Source organism: Primulina tabacum, chromosome 1, assembly GCF_025594145.1.
Source record: "Primulina tabacum isolate GXHZ01 chromosome 1, ASM2559414v2, whole genome shotgun sequence".
Taxonomy (NCBI): Eukaryota; Viridiplantae; Streptophyta; class Magnoliopsida; order Lamiales; family Gesneriaceae; genus Primulina; species Primulina tabacum.
In genome coordinates this window covers 991,739-1,010,127 of record NC_134550.1, presented here as the reverse complement: position 1 = coordinate 1,010,127, position 18,389 = coordinate 991,739, and the positions used below count along the sequence as shown (strand labels likewise).

General features: G+C 35.5%; 1 protein-coding gene and 1 long non-coding RNA gene across 2 annotated transcripts; both read left to right on the top strand.

The window, feature by feature from the left end:
- Positions 1-237: 237 nt before the first annotated feature.
- On the top strand, positions 238-1,018 carry LOC142515314 (uncharacterized). The gene is made up of 2 exons (XR_012811171.1): positions 238-541; positions 682-1,018. It is a non-coding gene; the product is annotated as an uncharacterized LOC142515314 (long non-coding RNA).
- Positions 1,019-5,227: 4,209 nt separating this feature from the next.
- On the top strand, positions 5,228-11,100 carry LOC142544697 (uncharacterized). Its single transcript, XM_075651767.1, has 8 exons — positions 5,228-5,336; positions 5,484-5,617; positions 5,765-5,817; positions 5,922-7,456; positions 7,979-8,059; positions 8,365-8,427; positions 8,720-8,775; positions 10,743-11,100. The coding sequence occupies exons 2-8, from the start codon at positions 5,487-5,489 to the stop codon at positions 10,837-10,839; spliced, it is 2,016 nt and encodes a 671-aa protein (XP_075507882.1). The 5' UTR covers positions 5,228-5,336; positions 5,484-5,486; the 3' UTR covers positions 10,840-11,100.
- The last annotated feature ends 7,289 nt before the right edge of the window (positions 11,101-18,389 follow it).

Sequence of the window (18,389 nt, the reverse complement as noted above, 5' to 3'; positions counted from 1 at the left end):
TTTACCCAACTAAAATTTATTTATACCTAAAACTCAAGAATTTATGTTATATTTCAACACATTTTTGAACTCAAGAAGGTGAAATGATAATTTTTAAAAAAAGTATGAAGAATTTAAATTATATTTTCTGTGATAAGTTATATATTATGTCATAGCTACTGAATCCCAAAAAAAGGATAATAAAAATATAAGGGGGGAAATTTAATGGCACGAAAAACATTGTAATAATATAATACATAATTAAATCTCCCCCTCATCTCACACTACTTTCCTTTTTCTCTCCCTACTACAACGCTTCAGAACCTAAAAGCGATCATCATTACCATGTTCCTACCACCACCACGCCCCCCAACCCATCATGACACCCACAAATACGCTGCTCAAGCATCAACTCGATCATCATTACCCGAGCTGAAAATTTGCAAAAGAGTTCAGAAAACTGTCGCCAATTCGTCAACCCTTAATGATGACGAGCAAGAAGAAGAAGCGCCACCCGTATCGAGTACTACATGTACAAGATAGATGAAGAAATTAATTAAAGGTTCAAGATTTGAAGGTTTTTTTTTAATTATTATCATGGAATGGAAAAGGGTTTCATGTTAAATCTGTTCCGATTTCCTTCGAATCTCCTATTCCCGAGAGCTTAAACTGCCTTTTTTTTCCTTCGTTTCTTTCTCACAGGGGAATCAAGCATCACGGTCCGATCATATTTGATGTGCTAGATCAAGATTCACTGCCGATCGAGTGGTGATTAGTATTTCAGATCTTCGTGTAAAAATAAGCATAGGGTGTGAATCTGCTTTTGCTATAGCTAGGGTTCGTTGAAGAAGCGGAAAAGTTGGCTGTTGGGTACGGTACTCGGTCATATGTTGTAAGATTTGGACTGCCGCAGGTTTGTGTGCGCTATATGTATCTGTGTGAGTGTTATCTCTCTAGTCTGTGCTTGGATTTTTCACGATCTTCCAGTACTGTTTGATGATTTTGTTTGATATTATTAATTATTATTCAGCTTTGCTACTGCTCTTTCTTCTGTTTGATGTTAATTAGGGTTTCCATCACTGCCCATTAGTTTAGAGATCCCTATGCACCATTCCTCGCCTCCACAGTGATTTATCCTCGGCTTAATGTATAATTATTAACTGGCTTGCTTGGAGTTGGAAGCTATACTTATTCAGTCTTACTAGCTGGCCGTCAGTAACAGCTGATTTGATCACAAATATTAGACACCATCGTGGACGGAGCATATGAATCATGCCCTTGTTTCGTTTCGAGTTATACAGCCGTTTATTATCCATATCTTTTATTGATTTTTATCCCACGAGTTAACTCTCTTGGTCTGAATTTTTATCTTTTAATTAATAATCAGTTTAGCAATTAAATTTAGATTGTTTTGGTATGAAATCATATTTATTCGAATAATAATGAATATAAACGTTAAATAAATTTTACTATAATTTATGTATTAGAATATTAGTGAAAATAACAAAATCAAATTCTTTTACACTCCAAAGAATTAAAATGCATCAAAATAAATCAAACTCAACACTATATATATAAACCGAAGTTCCTTAAAAACAATAGAAGAGCACTCTTCGATCAACACTCTGCGTCAGTGTTGTTCTTCACGGGTCTTTAAAACCAATCAGCAACACAACATAAACGTGAGTCGATCACTCAAATTCTTCAGCATGAAAATTATCTCCAACTCTGAACGTCGTGTACGTTCAAAGAAAAACTCCAGCAACTGCGTAAAGATCTTATCAAAGTCATCACGTTTTTTTCTCAATATTTCATATATATAGATCTTCATATCTTAACTTAATTATATTTCCATAAGAACAAAATTCTACGAACATGGAAACAAGAGTTTATTAGGAATAAATCTCTATTCAAATATAAGATATTATATCTTAGAAATAAATATCAAAAACAAATCATAGTAGATAAATATCAAAATTAAATTAGGTCAATCAAATATAGGAATAAATCTTATTATTAGATCAAATCTAAAAATACTAAATTCTTATTTTTATTTTAAATAAAAGACAAAGATTATTTAGGAATAAAAAATTATTCCTTTCAAGAATTTTAAAAAAAAAATTTGAAATAAAAAATGAATCATTAACGCCCATAAATCCAACAAACCTATTGATAAACAAATGTTATGATCGTACAAATACATACCATCAAATCTCAAGATATAGAAAAAACATATAGAGGATATTCCATTGTTTCACAAGAGAATACATATATTTTTAACAATATATTATAATTTCAATCTTAGAAGATAAACAGAGCAAAATCACCAGAATTTCCACAAAAGAAAATAAAATAAGATAACTAATCAACTTTCAAAACAAGTCGACACAGAAGAAAAAAAGCTTAATTAACAAACTCTGAGTTGAGAAGTGTCTTGGGTGTGACGCAATGCTTTTTGCAGATGGCCACGTTGCATCATATGGATGTGAGGAAAAGAAAATTCGGTGGCTATCGATCGGTTGTTTGGAAGTTAGAACGAACGTGCCTGTAATGGTGACAGCACTTGATAGCCAAGAATTGCTGGAAACTAGAATTAATCAAGATCGATTCTAACAATATTTGGGCCTGAGTCTAACTTGTAAAAAGAGGTCTCTGAATCATAATGTGTGTTCATGTTTTTTTTAGTTTCATAGCAATTTTTCAAATTAAATCAATACGTTAAAGACAATATAAAAAACTAAATGAATAAAAATATCAAACATGCCCAAAATGATCACTAAAAAACAACCCGTCTAACAGTTTTAGAGCTAAAAATATTAATCAAGTCTGTATAATCAAGTTGTTCAGTGATTTCTTTTTCAAACGATAACATAGTCAATTCATTCAATATTTCTTATGACTTGGTTGATCGGAGAAAATTTTTAATAAGCTTTAACTTTGAGAAACTTTGCTCTGCACTTGCTACTGTGATCGGGACAGTCAACAAAATTTTATAAGTAATATGAGCATTTGGTTCTAAATGCAATCATTATTCATATGAGTATCACATTAATAGCTTGAATGAATCTCTCACTTTTTACACAACTAAATAACTGGGAAAAGCTGTCTTACTCACCAACCGAATTCAACATCAAATATACATATCGGTTACAGCCAATCACCACACATTCTTGATACGCCCAACATACACATTTTCAACCTTTCACTTTTGAATTTTGATCTTAGCTAGACTGATATGGTGAACGAATGAACTGATTCCATGGGGTTTTTAGGGTTTTTAATTTTTCATCACGTTATACTTTATATATATTGATATTTGAAATTCTGAATACATATTTTAATAAATATTTGGGTTTTTTCTATGCACTCTCAAGCAAAGTTTCATAGCAGGAGATTTCATGATTTGGAAACTTCCTCATGTATATATTACAAAAGCAAAAACAAAAGGGAAGTCTCAAATTTTGAATCTCCGCCTCAGAAAGAGTGAATAAATCATTAATTCGAAGGTAATATATGATTGATTCTCATTTTCTGATTTGTTCTGATTTTTATACTTGTCCTTAATCCGCCATGCTTCCCACCATTACTCCACCTTGATAAGAAAACTAGACTGGTTTGGTAAATCATACCAACAACTTATTGCCAGCTAGATTAATTCATCCACTCCTGACTTTGATTTCGAAGAGGGCCGATAATTTCTTAAAATTTTACGAGTGATTTTTTTAATAATAAAATTCATGTTTCGGCCGCACTAATTCTTCACAAACTGGATTTTTCGTTTCAATTCCATAGCTGCATATGTGGGGCTATCTAGTATTATATATAATAATTTTTAAAAAAAATTTTTGGGCCCCAAAAAAATGGATGGGCCTGAGTCATTGGACTCATTTGATTCCATATAAGCACGGCCCTGGAATTAATGTCGACAGATGAGAACAAGTCCGGGCCAGAGGTTAATCGGAAGCAAACACTTGTTTATTGGATGTACTACAAGCATTATAATATCAAGTAACTCTAACTTGAGACAATCTCATATATTTATTTATATTTATTCAAACATGTGAGACGAGTACTTACATTACAATTATAATTTACTTAGTTTCCTTCAAATATTGCAATCTGTTGAGTGAGGGAAATAAGGATGATCGAGTAATAAAAAAGTCTCCAACTTATTTGGCACAAATATTCTTAAATGATCGATGTAGTTTCGTACGAGGTGGCACCAATGTAAATGATTATATATAATATAAATAAGCTACTAAATGGTCCGCAACTAGGGATGAGAAAGAAATATTTTCGATATATCGAACATCTCGATACAGTACGGTAACAATATCGAATTTTTTGGTGCATTAATAACATGAAATTTAAAAATTTCGATATATATCGAAATATCGAGATAATGTATAAAAATGTTAAATATATAATATTTTAAAACAATAAATTTATAAGATTTAAAAAATGTAACTTTTTTTTGATATAAAATGATATATATCAATATAGTGACAAAATCTCGTAATACTGTACAATTTCAGTATAATCGGTATGTTAGTTATATATCGAAATTTTCGGTATACCGATCGGTAAATGAATAAAATTTGTTTATATTGTAATTATCGGTATATACGATATATAATTTCGATACGATACGGTATACCATCCCCTAACAAAACCAATAAAAATCTTTATAGATATCAAGTTCATTTTATAAAAAAAAATATTTTGACATAAAAAGTAACATTTTTCGTAGCCTGGATTGGATTGGAGATCAAATTCACAAAATGTATGAGACGATCTTATTTAAGTTTTGTGTATGATTTATCAATATTAATTTTCTTAGTTTATTCTTTATCGATAATCATAATCTAATTGATTTATTAATTATGGGTAAAAATAAAATAATAATATTTTTAAAATTTAAAATGATTCATATTTTATGTGTTTTTATTAAAATAATATAAACAGTTTTGGTGTCAATAAATGTTGAAAAATGCTTAATTTTTATTTTAAAATATTAGGAGAAGAAAAAACCCAAAAACTAGAAATTTTAGCTTCTAAAACTATTTTTTTAAACAAATATTATAATTTTTAAAAAATATGGTTATTTTTTTAAAAAAGTGCTTTTAATCAGCTTATCCAACCAAACGAAATACGGGGCCCCTCGTCAAGGCACCGTTGTTCGGGGCCCGGCCCATTTAATATTAATTTTAACTTTTTAAAAATATATTTGGCCAAATGTCGTATTCGTTCGTAGGTTCGATGGAGATTACGATACGGGGCCACGGGGGTATTGGAGAATCGAAGGGAAATCAATAGCGAATCCCCAATTCACGTTCTCCCTCGGCCGTTCTGGGCAAGTAAGTTTTTCGAATTCACGTGCACGTGAACGAACTGCAAGGAAATGGATCATTGACATTACCCGAACTTGCATCTTTGTTTGTTTGTGTTTCCAATATTGCTGCGCTTGAGCGTGAGTGCGGATTTTTTTTTTCTGGCACCTGTAGGATATGGTGAAGGAGACAGCAGGGGTCTCTGATGGCGGCATTCTTAGTACCTTGGTGCGATTAGGAAGCAAAAGGTCTCTGGCAGAGTCTTTCGGGACTAGTACCGATTATTCATATTATTCTAACAATGAAAGGTAAGTACATCTGTGCATACCATCTTTTCTTAGCGTGATGAACTTTGAACTACTAGCATATGCTGGGTTTTCTACTAGGATCAAGTCTCAGAAGTTTTGATGTCTTTGAGGTTGAAACGGCAACTATTTTGAATGATATATTTACAGGACTAGTGGCGACATGAGTGAGAGGAGCGATATGTACAACATTAATCTTGAAGGTAATGCATAAATTGAAATATTCTCTTGTTACTCTAGGGGTATACAACGTGCATCTGTTTGTTGACTTGTTTCCTAATTTTGGACTTGAACTTGATGGCTGCAGATTCTATGCTGGACCCAGAAGACCTTAGATTGAAATTGACACGCAAGAGAATTTCTAGGCGTATAAAACTTGAAATTGAGGAGAGGGAAAAGGCAGAGGTTCACGAGAAGGTGTCAGGAGCTGCTCGGGCTCTGGAATCACCCGATAGGAGCCTCTGTACAAAAATTCCATCATCAAGTGGAGCTGCTGGACCACCTAAGATTGAATCAACCAGCAGTTCTTATTCTTCTCATGCTACAAATGAAGCTAGGTCCAACCCTCCCGAAAGATTTGCAAAATATTCTAGTGGGTTTTTATTTCCTGGGTCTACAGTTGATCAGCTTCCATATCTGTCATCAATCAGGCATATGGATGCCTCGAGAACTGCCCGGTTCTTGATTAGTGATCCCTTGGAATGTTCAGCCGAAAGGAGCTTCTTGACAAATATTCCATTATCAAGGGGAGCTGCTGAACCACCTCCGATGGATCCAGTCAGCAGTTATACTTCTTGGGCTACAAGTGGAGCGAGACCCAAATCCTCTGACAGAGTGGCAACATATTTTAGTGGGTTTTCCGCTCCAAAAACTGCAGCTGATCAGCTTCCACATTTGCCATCAATCAGGCATATGGATGCCTCAAGAGCTGCTCAGTTCTTGATTAGTGATGCCTTGGAATGTTCAGGCGAAAGGAGCTTCTTGACAAATATTCCATTATCAAGGGGAGCTGCTGAACCACCTCAGATGGATCCAGTTAGCAATTATACTTCTTGGGCTTCAAGTGGAGAGACACCCCAATCCTCTAACAGAGTGGCGACATATTTTAATGGTTTTTCCGCTCCAAGAACTTCAGTTGATCAGCTTCCACATGTGCCATCGATCAGGCATATGGATGCCTCAAGAACTGCTCAGTTCTTGATTAGTGATCCCTTGGAATGTTCAGCCGAAGGGTGCCTCTTAACAAATATTCCATTATCAGGGGGAGCTGCTGAACCACCTCAGATGGATCCAGTCAGCAGTTATACTTCTTGGGCTACGAGTGGGGAGAGACCCCAATCCTCTGACAGAGTGGCAACATATTTTAATGGGTTTTCTACTCCAAAAACTGCAGTTGATCTGTTTCCGCATGTGCCATCAATCAGGCATGTGGATGCCTCAAGAACCGCTCAGTTCTTGATTAGCGATCCTTTGGAATGTTCAGGCGATTGGAGCTCCTTGACAAATATTCCATTATCAAGGGGAGCTGCTGAACCACCTCCTATGGATCCAGTCAGCAGTTATACTTCTTTGGCTACGAGTGGAGTGAGACCTCATTCCTCTGACAGAGTGGCAAAATATTTTAATGGGTTTTCTGCTCCAACTGCAGTTGATAAGCTTCCACACGTGCCATCAATTAGGCCTACAGATGCATCAAGAACTGCCCAATTCTTGATTAGCGACTCCTTGGAACTGCTAAAGTTCCCTTCACCTACAATGTCAATGGCCCTTGAGGATTTTGGTAAGCTGGTTAAGGAACTTCCTCCTGTAACTGGTAGCATGTTCAAGGCCCCCCCATTCACGGTATGCATTGAACTTCTATAATAAAACCACTTCTTTCCATGAGGAGATTTTGTATGACAGGATAGGTGATACCTCGATGTAGAACTATAATGCCGTAGTTCAATATTTTTGATGTTATAATGAATTTCAAATGCACATTACATGCTTTCTGTCAACACTAGTTTCTTCGGTTTCACCATGTATGAGTGTATGTAAAGGTCCTTTGTACATACTGTCGGAACATGTTTGAGCACGGGAGACTATTGGAAAATTGATGACATAACACTATGCCATCTTGTGAAATGTGTCAACATTATTTGGATTCTGTATATGTCAGAATTTCATCTAGATAAACTTGAAGCGGTGACCTTTTTCCATTAACCAAATGATTTTCCAGTAAGATGTAGCAAAACAGTTGCTTATTGATCTTACGAATGATGCTTTTCATTTTTATGAATGCTATGGTTGATTTTCCCTGCGCCTTATCTCTTTTAGGAATACTTTTCTCTGCATACTTATATACGTCTCTCTGACGCTATCTAGGACATTTTATCTCTCACCGTGAGTAGCTTGTTGCATTCACTTGGTTTGGGAAAATATGCTATCAATTTTCAAGCTGAAGAGGTATGTCCAATCCTTCGCAACCTATTAGGAGATTTTCTCAATTATTGCTTCATTTCTCCAGTGAGAGAAATAGAGCTCGAGACATCTTAAATCATCCCCAAGCATTGATTTATACTCCTTTCAAGTCATTTTGTCTTGATGATTGTTGGATGTGAATGTGACTTTTCATTCAGCGGCTTTAACAGAAGCATAGATGTTTTACATTCGGTATTAAGCAAACCTTCAGAACAGAAAAACCAAATTTCAACATGTGAATGAAGAAACTTGCATTTCTTTAAATGTGGAAGTTTGATGTTTTATTGCAGATTGACATGGATGCGCTGAAACAAATGGGGGAACTAGACCTGAAGGAATTGGGGATACCAATGGTATAATTAATGCTCACTGACAGTATATTATCTATTATTTGGATCTCATGCACTGAACTATTTTGTCTCCTGACATTGCAAAATTTTCATCTTTTTCCCTTCAATTTAATTGATTGCGTGGTATAATATAAAAATTTCCATGTTAGTTTGATTGAATGAAAACAATACCTTACAGCTCCAATAATTTTGTGAGTGCCCATTGACCATTTAGTCATTCATGCCAGCGGTGCTGATTTATTTGTACCAAAATGAGAAGTGGTGACACTTTGTGATATTTTTTTTTAATTTGCAGGGACCAAGAAAGAAGATACTGTCTGCATTGCATTCCCGAACAATGCGTCCAATGGTGTAAGCATACTGCCACTATTTTTTTGCTACGTATGAAACCATGTTTTGGATGACACTAAACAGCTATTGATTGGGGACTGCCCCTTTTATTTTTTTGGCAACCTCTATAGTCTAAAATATCGATGTTGTTTAGCCACTGGCCATTTGGCATCAGTTGTCTCATTACCAACCCCCTCCCCCATCGTAATAAAAATATATGTATTTAGATAGAACATTTTTAAAATTTCATATATTTTTAAAATTATATCAATTTGTCACATTAAACCCTTAATTTTTCAGATGATTTTAGATATTATGAAATTATATAAAGTATGCTTTTACTCTTATAATATCCACCATCGCATGCAACAAGGGATATACATACAGGTGGCACCGAATTAATGATTGAGTCACAATCATATTATGAACAGGAAACAAAAAGGTACGCGCCAAATTGTAAAGAGGATTACATTGTTAATACCCTCTTCTTTTGTAAAAGCATTAAAGCAGAATAATTCTTGTTATGTGCTTGCTTTTTTTTTTTTTATCCAAGCCCCCAGCTTGCCCAACGACTCCAAGCGTCAAATGTTTCCTATATGCATATTTAGCCAATTATTGCACAATTTTCCTTTTTTTTTTTGCCCCAATCCGTAGGTTTCATGAATGTACATGCGTTCATTTATGAAGAAATTTTACAACATTCAAACCACTAGGGAAAAATCGAATGATGAAATGCAAAAATAAAAGTTCCTAAAGTTTTAATTTGAGGGCAGAATAAAATACGTGACACCCTTAATTATTGACGGTCAAGTTAACGTCAAAGACCATTTCTGGTCAATTTTAAAAACTTCAGGGACTAAATCAGTATATATCAAGGATTGAATAGGAAATGCACCCAAACTATAAAGACCATTTAATGTTTATTATCCCATTTTAAATAGTTGTGAATAATTTGAGATGTTAAAAGATTTTCAAGCAAAATTTCCCTTGAATTTGAATAGAAGAAACCACAATTTCAATACTCATCTCCTAATTTGTAGTAGGTTTTCAAGGGGAAAAAGAGGTAAAGGGGAGAGATCCTTAGAGATGCTATCTTTCCACATAACAGGATTACTGTCCAGTGTGGACAGAGAGTATCAAGAAAAGGTGCTCAATTGGCTCCTTCCTGTAGGCCACGGTACTATTGATTTTTGTATAGAATACCCAAAAATATTGCACCCTGATTGGTGCTAGCCTGTAATATATTGCTCAAGATTCTAATTAGGTAGGAAGTCATCACATAATAATAATAAAGAGTAGAACAACAGGAATCCAGGCTAGAAACAACATTAGTGGAATGTGGGGCAGGGCAGCGAAGAAGCTTAGCAATTAAGTTGAAAAGTGATACTATGGGACATGCACGAGTGGCACTCTTTTCCATAATTTCTCCTCCCATATTTTCCTTTTTCCCAATTTATTGGCAAGTCTCACTATCTTTTTTCTTATTCATGCTCTTTGTTTCTTTTTTATGTTGAAAATTGTTAGATGTCTACGTCGACTTAATTACGTTATTGTAAATTTTGTATCTAGACTTAAACAATCATCTCCCTTGAACTATTTTTTGGAATGAAGTTAAGTTCAAGTTCATGATTTAGTAAAAAACAAGATAACCTCTCCCTAATTAAAAAATACATTGCGAGTTAAAATGAAGTCTTTGAATAATAAGGTATCTGGTAAGGTCAAATCTTACAAAGATTTTAGGGATTTGATTTGATAATATTTGCCCTTATCTAGACTTTTATCCTAATTATGTGCTTAATTTAATTAATAATTGGTAGATTTGAATAAAAAGTGAAAGTGTTTAAATTAGGAGATAAAATAAATTTGCTAGATTTCAAAGGAAATAAAATATTCTTATTCCTTGATGATATTGAATTTTTGGAGAAATCTATGTAAATCTTGACAAATATCTTATCTACACTTTCTTTACTTGATATGGGCTTAAAAAGAAAAAAAAGGAGAGGCCCATTGAGGAGAATAAAAGGGCAGAAGCGTACAAGAGAAGAAAGGCAGCCGAGAACAGAAGTACTGAAGGAGACGGAATAGGAGAACAGCGCGGAAGAAGAAAAAAGGGGAGGAAGAAGGAAGGCAAAACCAGCGAGGAATTCCTCACACACGCTACAAATCACAGAGAATCTCTTTTCATTCCTTCTTGATCATGTTTTCTCCATTGACTTTAATCAGAGACTTACACTTTTATTTTAAGTTTATGGAGTAGATTTTTATAGACTAAGGCCATGATAGGGCCGAGACATATTATTTTTTGATGTTTTGAGTTTAATTTAATTAGATTATTTATTTTATTCATTGATTGATGTCGTTTATCACGTGTTCTTTTAATCTGGCCAATTAAATAGAATATTTGTTGGTTAATCTAAAACCGGAAGGCGATAGATTAATATTTGCTTCACACATCAATCAACACATGGTTAAATTGACTAGAAATAATATTCGATTTCAGTGTGCGACTTTAGGTTGAAAAACTGGAATTTCACAACAATCTAATGCGGATGAATCTAATTAAATTCAGTTAGAAATAATTGGACTGTTAGATTTAATTAGGTTTATTAATTCGAGGAATCGTTTAATAAATAATTTTGGGAATTCCGTCGTGAATTAAATAATTAATTTATTGAATATGAATTTGACACGTAGATTATAAATTGTCTCGGTACCGTTGTGCGCCTTAGTCGTTTTTAAATAATTTGAATTTTCGTCTAGTTTAATAATTTGGATTTTTTTTGCTTTAGTTAATTTATTTAAATTGTTTAATTTAGTGTTGATTAATCTATCTCTCCCATCATTTGAATTTTATTAGCCCGAATTAGGAAAAATAATTCATATTCTAGTAATTAAACATCGATCTCTGTGGGTACGATACCTGGACTCATCTCCAAATACTATAACTTGACCTAGTCCGCTTGCTAGATTTATTCCCAACCGAAATCGTCGGTCAAGTTTTTGGCGCCGTTGCCGGGGATTGAATTGTTTAATATTAGGATTTATTATTTTCTTGAGATCAGGTTTTTATTTAATTTTGTTGATTCTACGCATATTCGTACGTTTAAAGTTTGTTTATTTATTTTCAGAGATTATCTTACTGTGCATGACCCGTGTTAGAGGAGAGACAGAATTAGAGCCGTTTGATCCAGAGATTGAGAATACTTTTCGACGGAGACGTAGAGCACAAAGGGAGAAATCCTCAGACTTTGACGTGGAAGAACAATTAAAACAAGAGGAGAAAGTTGAAACAGCAGGGATGGAAGTAATGGACAATGAGGAAGATGATCGCACTGTCTATGATCTCACTAGACAAACCACTGGAGGTTATGGTTCTAGCATCACTCGCCCTAATGTGGAAGCAAATAATTTTGAGTTGAAGCCATCCATCATTCAAATGATACAATATCAAGTGAGATTTGGAGGATCGCAGACCGAGGATCCTAATGCACATCTGGAGGGATTTCTATCTATCTGTGACACAATCAAGTTCAATGGAGTGAGCACGGATGCCATAAGATTGAGACTATTCCCCTTCTCTTTGCATGGTGAAGCAGCAGAATGGCTTAGAGATCTACCAGCTGGTTCTATTACTACATGGAATGGTTTGATGGAAATGTTCATGAATCAATATTTTCCACCCACCAAGCTAGCACAACTGCGTATGGATATATCATCTTTTCGCCAGAAGGATGGGGAGACATTACATACAGCTTGGGGAAGATTTAGAAAGATGTTGAGGAGGTGTCCTCAACATGGTTTCTCTTCATCTGAACAAGTTCAGATTTTCTATAACGGAGTAGATCCTTCTGTGCGTTCCATGCTAGATGCGGCAGCCAATGGTAGCTTATAAAGGAAGACTCCACGAGTTGCACTTGAAATAATTTCAAATATGGCTGAAAATAGTGCGGGTTGGACAGATATTAAACGAGAAAAGAAGGCTGGAGTTCTTGAAATGGATGTGTTGAATGCACTTACTACTAAGATTGATGGGTTGGCCCATCAATTCTCTCAGCTGAAATCAAATCAAGCAAATCAGGTCCAAGGAATAGTCATCGAGGAACAACCCATTTTTGATGAAGAAGCAGTGAATTTTGTGGGGAATCAATGGAGACAACAATCAAATCCATACAGTTCCACATACAATCCAGGATGGAAGCATCACCCTAATTTGTCTTGGAAGAATACGGAGAATTTCCTTAATCCAACACATATTCCTCCACTGCTCATTCCTCAACAAGTGAGACAACAAGGATTATTGGTACCTGCAGCACCTCCAGGATTCAAGCAAGAAGATCAACGACCAATTTATGAGGATTTTATGATGAAACATATTGTGGGAATGGAGACGAGACTGCAGAATCATGATGCTATCTTACGAAGGTTGGATGCTCAAATGGGTCAAATAGCCAATCAATTAGCAAATCGACCCCTTGGAACACTACCAAGTGATCCTGAAAAAAATCCGAAAGGAGTGAATGCAGTGAGTACAGTGATCAAGGCCGAGGAAGAGGAACCAAATAGGCAGAATTCTACAGATATGGAGGCAAAGAATGATGGAGGAATGAAACCAAAAATGGAAGATGCTAAGGAACAGAACACTCAGACTACACGGAAGACAAGTAAGAAAGGTAAGGAGTTTGATTCTAATGATAATATTGATATTAATACACTTCCTTTCCCTCAAAGAGCAAGGCAACTACAATTGGATCAACAATTTTCAAAATTTCTTGAAGTTTTTAAGAAATTGCACATAAATTTTCCTTTTGTAGAGGCTTTGGCTCAAATGCCTTCTTATGCTAAATTCTTGAAAGATATTTTGACTAAAAAGAGGAAACTTGTTGATTTTGAAACTGTTAAGCTTTCTGAGGAATGTTCAGCTATTTTGCAAAATAAATTACCTCCAAAGCTTAAGGATCCAGGTAGTTTCTCCATTCCTTGCACTATAGGTAATTCTAATTTTAACAAAGCATTGTGTGATCTTGGTGCTAGCATAAATCTTATGACTTATTCCTGCTTTGAGAAATTGGGGATTGGAGAAGTTAAACCAACCACTATTTCCCTTCAACTTGCTGATAGGTTTATTAAATATCCTAGAGGGGTTATAGAGGATGTTTTGGTTAAGGTTGATAAATTTATATTTCCAGTTGACTTTGTTGTGCTAGACATGGAGGAGGATCGTGAGATCCCCCTAATTTTAGGTCGTTCTTTCTTAGCTACTGGAAGAGCTCTCATAGATGTGCAAAAAGGTGAGTTAGTTTTGAGGTTGAATGATGAGAAGGTAACTTTTAATGTCTTTCGTAGTATGAAATATCCTGGATCTTCTGATTGTTATAGAATAGATGTTATTGATGATATTGTTGAGTGTAGTGTGCAGGATACTTTGATTGAAGACCCACTGGAAAAGCTTTTGATTAGCCCAAAGTCCACGGAATCCAGCAGAGAAGAAATGGAGGAATGTATGAACTACTTGGAGGGATCAAAGCTTTTGCCAAGATCGGTGAATTCGAAGATTGGGGAGCTTGGACATATTCCAAAATCACTTAAACCTTCCATAGAAGAACTCCCATTCTTCGAACTCAAACCACTTCCTCCTCATTTAAAATATTTATTTTTGAAGGAAGAACATAAACTGCCAGTAATTGTTTCTTCTTCCTTGACAGGTGATGACGAAGATAAGCTCTTGAGAGTGCTGAAGGATCACATATATGCCATTGGATGGAGCATAGCTGACATCAAGGGAATAAATTCATCCATGTGCATGCACAAAATTTTAATGGAGAAGGAGCACTCTCCCACCACTCAACCTCAAAGGAGATTGAATCCAGCTATGCAAGAGGTCGTCAAAAAGGAGGTAATCAAACTCCTTGATGCAGGTATGATCTTTCCTATATCTGATAGCAAGTGGGTAAGTCCTGTGCATGTTGTTCCTAAGAAAGGGGGAATCACTGTTGTTGAAAATGAAAATAACGAATTAATCCCCACTAGAACTTTGACTGGGTGGCGTGTTTGTATTGATTATCGCAAATTGAATGATGCCACAAGAAAAGATCACTTCCCCTTACCTTTTGTTGATCAAATGTTAGAGCGTTTGGCAGGTCATGCTTTCTATTGTTTTTTAGATGGTTATTCTGGATATATGCAAATCCCCATAGACCCCGAAGATCAAGATAAGACCACTTTTACTTGTCCCTATGATACATTTGCTTATAAAAGAATGTCATTTGGTTTGTGTAATGCTCCCGCTACTTTTCAACGTTGTATGATGTCGATTTTTCATGATATGGTTGAAAAGCATATTGAGGTCTTCATGGATGACTTTTCTGTTTTTGGTTCTTCCTTCGACTCTTGTTTGATTAATTTGTCAAAAGTGCTAAAGAGATGTGAAGAAACGAATCTTGTACTTAACTGGGAGAAATGTCATTTCATGGTAAAGGAAGGAATTGTCCTTGGTCACAAAATTTCTGAAAAAGGTATTGAAGTGGATAGAGCTAAGGTAGAGATCATAAAAAAGCTTCCTCCTCCCACTAATGTCAAAGGAATTCGTAGCTTTATTGGGCATGCAGGTTTTTATAGGCGATTTATCAAGGATTTCTCGAGTATTACTAAGCCTTTAACTAATTTGCTAATGAAAGATGTTCCTTTTGTTTTTTCTGAGGAATGTTTACAAGCTTTTCAGGTATTAAAGCAAAAGTTGACCACCACGCCAATCATTGTCGCACCAGATTGGAATCTACCTTTTGAACTCATGTGTGACGCAAGTGATATTGCTTTAGGGGCTGTTTTGGGGCAAAAGAGAGACAAATTCTTGCATGTAATCTACTATGCAAGCATGACACTTTCAGGAGCTCAATTGAACTACTCCACCACAGAAAAAGAGTTGCTGGCTGTTGTTTTTTCTTTGGACAAGTTTCGGCCATACCTTGTAGGGAATAAAGTGATAGTCCACACGGATCATTCAGCTTTGAAGTATCTCTTAAACAAGAAGGATGCCAAGCCAAGATTGATAAGATGGATCCTTCTACTGCAAGAATTTGACATAGAGATCGTGGATCGCAAGGGGACTGAAAATCAAGTTGCTGATCATCTATCGAGATTGGAGAAGCCTAAGGAAGGTAAGTATGTAATTAGAGATGAATTCCCTTACGAGAAACTTTATGGCATCTCTAATTTACCATGATATGCTGATTCTGTCAATTATTTGTCATGCAAATTTATTCCTTCTCATCTTACATATCAGCAGAAAAAGAAGTTCTTTTCAGATTTAAAATATTATCTTTGGGAAGATCCTCTTTTGTTTAGAATTTGTGCAGATGGCATTATTCGTAGGTGTATTCCAGCGGAAGAGGTAAGTTCTATACTTTCTTATTGTCATAGTGGTCCAACTGGAGGACATTTTGGGGCAAGTAAAACGGCCACAAAAATCCTTCAAGATGGATTCTACGGGCCTACACTGTTCAAGGATGCACACACTTATGTTTTGAATTGCAATGAATGCCAACGTGTTGGTAATATTTCAAGGAGACACGAAATGCCATTGAATAATATTTTAGTCTGTGAATTGTTTGATGTGTGGGGAATTGATTTCATGGGGCCATTTCCAGATTCCTTAGGAAATAAATATATTTTGGTGGCTGTGGATTACGTATCCAAGTGGGTGGAAGCAAGTGCTTGTAGAACCAATGACTCTAAGGTTGTGATCCAATTTTTAAAGAAAAATATTTTGCAAGATTTGGCACACCTAGAGCCATTATTAGCGATGGGGGAACACATTTTTGTAATCGCAATTTTGAATCTCTTTTGGCTAAATATGGGGTCACGCACAAGGTGGCAACACCTTATCATCCTCAAACTAGTGGTCAAGTAGAAGTGTCAAATAGGGAGATTAAGAAAATTTTTGAGAAGACCGTTGGATCTTCGATGAAGGAATGGGCTAGTAAATTGGATGATGCGTTGTGGGCATATAGAACAGCATTCAAAACCCCTATAGGAACTTCCCCTTTTCGTTTGGTTTATGGAAAAGCTTGGCACCTCCATGTTGAACTAGAGCATAGGGCATTATGGGCTACCAAATTTTTGAACTTTGATGTGCAAGCTACAGGTTATCATTGTCTTCTACAACTCAATGAGCTGGAGGAATTTCGTCTTGATGCATGTGAGAATGCGAAAATCTACAAGGAAAAGACAAAGAAGTGGCATGATGCAAGGATCGTGCACAGGGAATTTGAGTCTGGAGAAAAAGTTCTTCTTTATAACTCTCGTTTGAAACTCATGCCAGGTAAACTTCGCTCCAAATGGTCCAGGCCTTTTACTGTTACTGAAGTTTTTCCCTTTGGTGTTGTAGAAATCCGTGGAGATTCTGGAAATCCCTTTAAGGTGAATGGACATCGACTGAAAATTTTTCATGAAGGAATTGTGGAGCAAGAGAAGCCGAGTACTCCTTTGCACGATCCAACCTAATCTATAAAGGAAGTTGTCTAGCTGTAGACAAGAAATTTAGCGCTTGCTGGGAGGCAACCCAGTGATTTATTTTATTTCGTTTCATTTTATTTTTTTTATTTTTTTACTTTTCCATTCTATTAGGTTAATTTTTTGTGATTTTGGTGTGTGTAGGGAATATTGGAATGAAGGAATATGATTTAGATTCTGGAAAAGCTAAACTGTTGAAATAAAAGATTTTCAGCACTGAGGAATACTACCATCCCCATGTAACAGTCCATGGAATTTAAAGCAACACTGTCAGGGAAGTGTTTTCTTGCTATTCTGCACCCAACTTTTATATTCTTTTTGAATGGCATGACACTGAGGGCAGTGTAAATCTAAAGTGTGGGGGGGAGATTTGATTTGTGTTTGTTTCACGTCACCACACTTGGCATGTGCTTCAATGTTTAATCCTCGACATGAAATTTTTTTTTTGGTTATTCTTTGAGAAACTGCACTTGTGATTACATGACACACTAATTGACTTCCTAGATTTTTTATCACTCGAAAGATTGAATCACACCTAGAATTGATTGAGATGAGCTGTAGTTGTAACCGAAGGATTTGAGCACAAACTAGTTTTGTATCATATTTTGAGACATAATCTATGCACTTTGGGTCATACTTATATAAATTAATCGTGAATTAGTAAAAGGTGAGCTCATAAAAAAAATTGAAAAAAAAAAGAGAAAGAAAAGAAACAATCTAGAACTTGTCTGATTATCTTTCGAGGCGAAAATACGGAGGAGAATGACTTAGGGATGATTTAGGCGATCTTTGGACCGTTTGAGCCTTTCGAGCCTACCCAATGCTTCATTTATATCCCTAGTATCCCATTTTGAGCCTATAAAAAATCGAATGGAGTGTGTCAAAGACATACAATTAGCCACCATTCGTATTCCTTCAAAATCCCACATCAACTACCCAATTTTAGCATATACAATATTCCTCTATCTTAATTTTGAGAGAAATAAACCCCTTTAGCGCTTTAAAATTTTCAATAACTCTCATGTGTTGATAATTGATAAGAAAAATTAGAGGAGTTTGAAAAAAAATCATGAAGAATGAGAAAGGGATTGATGAAAAGATACATAATGAAAAAGAAAGGAAGGAGG